Source organism: Nyctereutes procyonoides, unplaced genomic scaffold (genome assembly GCF_905146905.1).
Source record: "Nyctereutes procyonoides isolate TBG_1078 unplaced genomic scaffold, NYPRO_anot_genome, whole genome shotgun sequence".
NCBI lineage: Eukaryota > Metazoa > Chordata > Mammalia > Carnivora > Canidae > Nyctereutes > Nyctereutes procyonoides.
In genome coordinates, this window is record NW_026575042.1 from 9430955 (window position 1) to 9438984 (window position 8030).

Below are 8030 nucleotides of genomic sequence, written 5' to 3' on the forward strand. Positions count from 1 at the left end.
TTACTGCCACTACAGTTGGTACCTTCATCTTTGGACTTCTGTGAACTCGTTTCTTCGCCAAGGATTTTCATCATGTAGATTAGTTCTCAAGAGCAAAGTTATTTTGTGAGAAAAATAGAATTTTGTGGAGAAACACCTATGAGAGTAAAATGTCCTTGTAATGAAGTAGTCTTGGGACTGAAGGGTGCTTATAGAACAGAGCTGCTAGGGTGGCTTGGGATTGTCCCACAAGGCCCTCCGGAGAAGTCATGCAGTGACAGAAAACTGTCCCTAAAAGCCACCCATTCAGTTCATACAGCTAGTTGTTGTTTTTTTTCTTTTGAGAGCCGAAATGCCTAGATATTTTCAATAGTTTTGAAGAATGCTTAAAGCCACCCCTGTTTGTTTCCTTGCTATCAGCTTTTTATTTTTTTCTTTTCTAAAAAAAAAGGTTTTATTTTTTTGTGAGCGATAGTGGCAGAGACACAGGCAGAGGGAGAAGCAGGCTCCCGGCAGCGGGGAACCCCATGTGAGACTTGATCCCAGGACCCCGGGATCACGACCTGCGCAGAAGGCAGACGCTCAACCGCTGAGCCCCCCAGGAGAGAGAGAGAGAGAGAGAGGGAGGGAGGGAGGGAGGGAGGGAGGGAGGCGCGGTGGGGGCGGGGCGGGGCTGGCGGGAAAGGCGAGACGGAACCTTAACTCCGTGCCGAGGGGGCTCCGTCTTACGACTCCGATCGTGACCTCAGCCAACATCGAGAGCTGGAAGCTCAACCGACTTAAACTGTTTTTTTTTTTTTTTAATTGTAGTATAGTTGTCACGGGCTTCAAGTCTTTAAAAATAATCTCCCTGGAGCCTTTTTTGTATCCCAGAATATCTTTCGAATATTTTTCAGTGGCTGCATAGTACTATAGGAACAGAATAAATTTTTTTTAAAACTGACTTATTGATAGAGATTCCTCTTCTAAAAAACAAAATCTGCCATCTGTATAGTCCTTTTTTCCTTTTGATTTATTCAGGAAAATTTCCCATAATCAGATTTCAAGCTCTGAATGTATTCCTGAGCTGTTCTCCCAAGAAATGAAAATAATTCCTTCGGCTTTTATCGATGGAATACTTGGGCACGATGTGATCAAAACGTAAGGAACCTGCAGGTTGGGACACGGGCCGGCACAAGGCCCCCGGAGCCAAGAGCTGCGAGGAAAGCCCAGGCCGCGCATCTCGCCGCCGCCGACGCCGCCGCGCTTTGCTGACGCAAGACTCCGTGGGCGGCCGCGCAGCGCGGAACCTCTTCGCGGCGCCGGAAAGCGCCACCGCCGCAAACGGCTCCGCGGGATTAGGGTGCCCATCCGCCCTTCCGCTCGGCTTTTGTTGTCATTGGCTGGTGGCGGAGTATATAAGGACGTCACTTCCGTTCGCCTGTCCTTTCCGCGCTACCCAGGGAAGGGTCCATACGGCGTTGTTTTGCGTGAGTGCCTTGTAGAGTTCCTGGCGGCCCCAAAGCCCCCAGGAGGGCTTCCTGTTGGGAGTGCGGGGTGCGGGGACCGGGAATGGAAGCCGGCAGGGACAGCGAGTCTATTCCAGGCCCCGCGCGCTCTCCGCCCGGCCGCCCCGCACGTGGTCGGGCTCGGGCCCGCAAATTCCCACAATGCTCTGGGAGGGCGCGGAGGTCGTGCTGGACCCGGGGTGCCCGGTGCGGGGGTTGGGGGGTGCGGACTCGCCTGCGCTGGTTGGCAGGGGTGCGGAAAGCGTCGCCGCGCCGCGATCGGGCAGGGCCCCAGCACTCGGCCCTGCGCTCAGGCCCAGGCGCCTACTTACAACGGCTCGGGCTGATTGGTTTATCCCTTTCTTGTTAAGGTTCTTGGCAAGGTTTTAGAGAAAATTAGTTGTGATCATAGAATTTTGAAGCGCCCACCTGCAGCCTGCTTGAAAAAAAACTTGTTCGCATTTCTGCTTCCCTTGCTCAATTTCTGCACTTTGTTGAACATGACTCCTGTCTTCGTACTTGGTTATCTCTGCTCATCCATAGCTTTACTCCTGTTGACCCTGAAGGGTTAAGTGGGAATTCACTTTTCGTTTTGCTATTTGAAGTGGGTGTTTTTCCCACTTCCACACTCTCGAAGGTTTGCTGTAGTGTGTGGGATACGTCTCTTCTATGTGTCATTACACTAGACTGTAAACTTAAAAGTATCCTTGGGTTGGATTCCAATAGGAAGTTGTTTAGCTCTCAAGAGTAATTAGAATGCGTCTGGTCCCTAAATCAGTGGAATGAATATGGCTGGATTGTTAACTGCTTTTTCAGGTTCCCATCGTAACTTAAAGGGAAACTTTAACAATGTCCGGAGCCCTTGATGTTCTGCAAATGAAGGAGGAGGATGTCCTCAAATTCCTTGCAGCAGGAACCCACTTAGGTGGCACCAACCTTGACTTCCAAATGGAACAGTACATCTACAAAAGGAAAAGTGATGGTTAGTCTTTGCTTTGGTTTTGGGGGGAGGGGCATTGCATTTAAGTTATAAATGAAACCACATCCCTTCATTGGAAATAAGCTTTAAAACTAAGTAAAAGTGGGGTGCGTTACTGGCTTAGTTTGTAGAGCATGCAACTAGTTCTCATCGCTGTGAGTTTGAGCCCCATGCTGGAGGTAGAGATTACTTTTAAGAAGTTGTCTTTTTTTTTTTTTTTAAGATTTTATTTTTTTATTCATGAGAAACGCAGAGAGGCAGAGGCACAGGGAGAGGGAGAAGCTCCATGCAGGGAGCCAGATGTGGGACCCAATCCCGGGACCCTAGGATCACACCCTGGGCTGAAGGTGGGAGCTAAACCACCCAGCCACCCGGGCATCCCTACTTTTAAGAGATTTTAAACATTAAAGTGTTCTGGTGGTTTTTGGAAGGCTAGCTTTCCGGGTTCCAGTGAAAGAGTATATCAAATGGTAGATTATAGGACGTGGGTTGCTTCATGAAGGAGCTGTGAGATACAAAGATGATGAGGAAGCTCACTAGCTTATCTTGTATTGTGCCTTTTATTTTACAGGTACTGATACGTGTTCATTTGACTGAATTTTCTTTTTTAAAGATTTTATTTATTCATGATAGACACAGGCAGAGACACAGGCAGAGGGAGAAGCAGGCCCTGATGCTCAAACGCTGAGCCACCCAGGGGTCCCGTCATTTGACTGAATTCTGAGCATAAAACGGAACAGGAGATAGGAACAAATAGGTTTGGAAGGCATGTTGGGAAAGGTAGTGAGTGCTTCAGCTCAAAGATGGAGCCACTAAAGGACATAAGCCTGGGAGTGGCACGTTGTAAAGCAGTTTGGGGGCGAATCTGTCATGGAGGTAGGTGAAAAGGAAAGTGGTGAGAGGCCAAGAAGTGGCTAAGAACTTGTAGAAATTCACATGGGGGCCTGATGGAGGGAGGCTTAGTGCAGGAAGAGAGATGTGCTTCGCCTGCTGAATCAGGGCTGCACACTATTAAAGCTCAAGGTTGAGGCCACCGTGGCCAATGAACTTCTGAGTGTCGGAAGTGTGCTATATAAACAGCAGGGTTTTCGCTAACACCAGTAGAGCTTGTCTCTATGACTGGAGTTTGATAGTAGTCACTGCTACATTGTTTTTGAGAAGAAAATCCATTGCAAGTTACGTGGGGTGTTAAAAAAAAAAGCTCTCTGCCATCATAGGTATCTACATCATAAATCTGAAGAGAACCTGGGAGAAGCTTCTTTTGGCAGCTCGTGCCATTGTTGCCATTGAAAACCCAGCTGATGTCAGTGTTATATCATCTAGGAATACTGGCCAGGTTTGTAAATAATATGCTTTTTATAAAAAATACGCTTACAGACCTTGTGGGTGTAAGGAAAAGTAAGAAAAAGTATTTTACTACTTGGAAATCTTGAATTGCTAGTATTTGAAGTCTTTAACGTATACAATTTGGCATCTGGTGGTGTGTTGAGCTTCAGTTTTCATATCCTTGTGTATTTTCGTGCGCCACCAAGTAGTGAGAGTTGATCTTGTTAAAAATGGTTTATCAGAATTTTCTGTAGTCCGTTTTTTCTATTTAAAATGATGAAATAGTCAAAATTTGGGTGTCCATTCCAATTTTTTTAAGATTTCTTCATGAGAGAGAAGCAGAGGGGAGAAACAGGCTCCCCTTTGGGGAGCCCAATGCGGGTCTCATTCCCAGGACTCTAGGATCAGGACCTGAGCCAAAGGTAGATGCTCAACCATTGAGCCACCCAGATGTTCCTCAACTGCAAAATTTTTTTTTTTTTAATTTTTATTTATTTATGATAGTCACAGAGAGAGAGAGAGAGAGGCAGAGACGCAGGCAGAGGGAGAAGCAGGCTCCATGCACCGGAAGCCCGATGTGGGATTCGATCCCGGGTCTCCAGGATCGCGCCCTGGGCCAAAGGCAGGCGCCAAACCGCTGCACCACCCAGGGATCCCATCAACTGCAAAATTTTTAAGAACGTTTTTCTTTCTTTTTTTTTTTTTTTTAAAGTTTTTGTGTTCATTAGAGACACAGGCAGAGAACCAGAAGGAGAAGCAGCCTCCATGCAGGGAGCCCGATAAGGGACTCAATCCCAGGACTCTGGGATCACATCCCGAGCCAAAGGCAGGCGCTCAACTGCTGAGCCACACAGGAGTCCCAAGAAAGCTTTTCTAATAGGGTACCACTCCCTTCCTAAGGCTCAAGTCTCCTAAGAGTAAGAATCTTTGCCAACACAAAAGAAAACTTAATTTCTTTAAATGGCCAGTGGGTTAAAACTTATGTTTTGCCCCTTTTCTCTTTTGACAATTCTTTTTCTGTTGAGAAAATTTAACAGGTAATAGCCTATTGTTGACCTTTAGCAGCCTCACCAGTAAGCTAAGCAGTCGATTAACACCTTTTGTTAACACATACTATATACTATAAGCTGTAGAAAGGAAAATACACTGTATTGTAAAATATGTCCTTAATGAGTGGATCTCCATGGTTTAAAGCTAATGGTGGTGTTCAAGAGTCCACTATATAAAAGCTCTAGCAAGGATTTCGCTCTGCCCATTTCTAATTTGAAAAAGATGTTTAGCTTGGAATTTGACAGGCATTTAAATTGTATAGTGAGACAGGTTCTCTTGTACTTGAAGGTTGATGGTAAAACTGGTTCCCATGAATTTAAGATTGTTTTCCAGGGGGTTATTCCCCAGAAGCTGGCTTGCGACAGGACTTAGAGTTCAGTGGATGGTAGAAGACCGTTTAGAATGAAAATTAGTGCCCACTCTCAATTTCCCTCCGCAGAAATTTACTGAGTGTTTATATTAAGTCTAGTGTTGCTAGGGGCTTGAGATACAGCAGGAAAACACCAAGTGTGCCTTTTTTGAAGGGATGCAGGAAACCAGTTTTATAAAGGGAAAGAGTATGTTCCTGCTTTATTAAAATAGGGTAGCTGTGATGAAATTGAACCAGAACGCGGAAGTGCTTATTGCTGTCGGGCACTGTTGTTTGTGTTGGTAAATTTAACTTTCATGGTCCCATGAGGAAGTTAGAAGCACGTAAATAACCTACCACATTCACTCCAGGAGTGAATTAGTTGGTTCTTGAAACCAGGCGGTGTGGCCCTGGAGCCTCCAGATGTGAGGAAGCCAGTGAGCTGCAGGTGATCTAAGGGATGTGGGAGTGGGTAGGGCATTCCAGACAGACGGCCTGGAGGTGGGGTGTACTAAGCATTTCTGGGCCCTGGTCTATAAGTATTTCTCAGGTAGCATAGAAGACAAAGAATTGTGGGTGTGAAGTGCTTTGATGTTTTCATTGTTGAGGGGATATTAGAAGGGCTCCAGCTCCATGGGCTGCTTTGGGGTTACAGAACTGAGTGTCTGCACATGGACATTTGGGGAGGTCCTGGGATGCCATCCCTGGAGCACTGCTAACTCTTGATATTAATTCTTCAAGCGAGCTGTGCTGAAATTTGCTGCTGCTACTGGAGCCACTCCTATTGCTGGCCGCTTCACTCCTGGAACCTTCACTAACCAGATCCAGGCAGCCTTCCGAGAGCCAAGGCTTCTGGTGGTTACTGATCCCAGGGCTGACCACCAGCCTCTCACAGAGGCATCTTACGTTAACCTGCCTACCATTGCTCTGTGTAACACAGACTCTCCTCTGCGCTACGTGGACATTGCCATCCCTTGCAACAACAAGGTAACAGCATTATGACACACTAGAGCCTCAATAGTGAGTACTCTTGAAACAGTTGGGCATTCCTCTGCACATTGTTAGAGCTTGGAGTTGAGGCCACTGGCTGGCCGATGAACTCACAAGTGTAGGTAGTGTGCTACATGAGGGGCAAGTCTTTTCGCTAACACCACAAGGGTCTCTGGCCCAATGAGTGGAGTTTGATAGTAATTCTTGCTACAAGTAGAATTCAGATATGTCAGAGCTTTAAGGAGAACCCGTTTTTTAAATGGTCTGTGTTTTCTGCTTTTCTCCATATTTCTTAACTGTTTGGGCGACTCAGGCATTACTGGGCTTTTTTGGTTTTCAGAGCAACTTGATGAATCCTTAAAAGGTGGCAATGAGGTCCTTAAAAGGTGGGTTGCATATGGTTCAAATTGGTCCAGTTTATTGGTCTCAAAACCTTGGTTCCATGTAAGAATCACCTAGAGGTGTTTTAATACCAGGGTCCAGGCACTCTTTAGGTATTTTGTTTCATTGTGTTGGGGGGGTTCTTGACAGTTGTGTTTTTGTATTTTAATTCCCATGGGTCCAGTGGAGACCCACTAATTATAGAGTACTCCTTGTTACAAATAAGTGCTTAAAGTGGGAAATGTGTCTATTTTCTTGGTACCAGGGATCTAGATGATGGGACAGAAAAGTGGAATTGGGAGGTGGCTAGGTGTCCCTTCTTAACCTGGCACTCTTGCAGGGAGCTCACTCAGTGGGTCTGATGTGGTGGATGCTAGCCCGGGAAGTCCTGCGCATGCGTGGCACCATTTCCCGTGAGCACCCATGGGAAGTCATGCCTGATCTCTACTTCTACAGAGATCCTGAAGAGGTAAGCTTCCTCCGCAAAGGCCTGTGGTTCCATAGCAAATCAGACATCTTGGTTTATGCTTCTTTGAAATAAAATTTGTCCCAATAAACTTTTTTTCCTTAACCAGATTGAAAAGGAAGAACAGGCCGCTGCTGAAAAGGCTGTAACTAAGGAGGAATTTCAGGGTGAATGGACGGCTCCAGCTCCTGAGTTCACTGCTACTCAGCCTGAGGTTGCAGACTGGTCTGAAGGCGTGCAGGTGCCCTCTGTGCCTATTCAGCAGTTCCCTACTGGTATGTATCGTGATAGATCAGGCTAGTCACTTGGATTTTTGGTAATCATCTAACTTACAAGATCTCCATGGCTATATATACTAGTATTGAAAGGTTTTTGTGCCAGTGCGGTATACCTCTGCTGATAACTTGACAGATTGAATTTGGGTGCTTTTGAAGTGGTCTGGCCTTGCGTGTTTGTCCTTTAAAATGTGTATTTGGTGGAATTCATAGCACAGTGCTGGTGGCAGCGGGGCTGACTATTTTTTGGTGTTTTCTTAACAGAAGACTGGAGCGCTCAGCCAGCCACTGAAGATTGGTCTGCAGCTCCCACTGCTCAGGCCACTGAATGGGTAGGAACAACCACTGAGTGGTCGTAAGCTGCTCTTCCACAGAAGGAACAGAATGGAAATAAGGTTGACGGAAAATAAACAGTTTCTAAAAGTTTTGTCCATTTCCGTGTTTCATTTACAGATCAAGATGCCTGGGATTACTTCAAGTCTTGACTTCAGTTTTACTTTTCTAAAGCCTGCTTTAGATAAAACAGTGCTTTTTTAAGTGCCAACTCTTGATTTCAGCTCAGGTCATGATCTCAGGGTTGTGGGATCAAGCTCATCATTGGGCTCTATGCTGGACATGGAGCCTGCTTGAGATTGTCCCCACCTGCTACTCTTGTGTACACTCCAAAAAAGGGATAATTGTAAATATTATAGTGATGCCCTTGGAATTTTTTTTCTAAGGTCAGACCTGATAATTCTTTTACTAATGT

The 8030-nt window shown here is 46.0% G+C and overlaps 1 protein-coding gene and 2 non-coding genes across 3 annotated transcripts; all 3 read left to right on the plus strand.

Moving 5' to 3' along the window:
- Nucleotides 1-1352: 1352 nt before the first annotated feature.
- RPSA (ribosomal protein SA) lies at nt 1353-7709 on the plus strand. Its single transcript, XM_055321588.1, has 7 exons — nt 1353-1448; nt 2283-2448; nt 3663-3781; nt 5912-6157; nt 6882-7010; nt 7117-7282; nt 7547-7709. Exons 2-7 carry the CDS (start codon nt 2316-2318, stop codon nt 7639-7641), a joined length of 888 nt encoding a protein of 295 aa, XP_055177563.1. The 5' UTR covers nt 1353-1448; nt 2283-2315; the 3' UTR covers nt 7642-7709.
- On the plus strand, nt 3446-3595 carry LOC129507448 (small nucleolar RNA SNORA62/SNORA6 family). Its single transcript, XR_008664014.1, has one exon. It is a non-coding gene; the product is annotated as a small nucleolar RNA SNORA62/SNORA6 family (small nucleolar RNA).
- LOC129507447 (small nucleolar RNA SNORA62/SNORA6 family) lies at nt 6221-6375 on the plus strand. Its single transcript, XR_008664013.1, has one exon. It is a non-coding gene; the product is annotated as a small nucleolar RNA SNORA62/SNORA6 family (small nucleolar RNA).
- Nucleotides 7710-8030: the final 321 nt, after the last annotated feature.

Excerpts from the sequence above, each read along its gene's own strand:
- RPSA (XM_055321588.1), top strand. The coding sequence starts at position 2,316 with ATGTCCGGAGCCCTTGATGTTCTGCAAATGAAGGAGGAGGATGTCCTC. Across the intron at positions 2,449-3,662 it reads CTACAAAAGGAAAAGTGATG|GTATCTACATCATAAATCTG; the intron begins GTTAGTCTTTGC and ends CTGCCATCATAG. Across the intron at positions 7,011-7,116 it reads TCTACAGAGATCCTGAAGAG|ATTGAAAAGGAAGAACAGGC; the intron begins GTAAGCTTCCTC and ends TTCCTTAACCAG.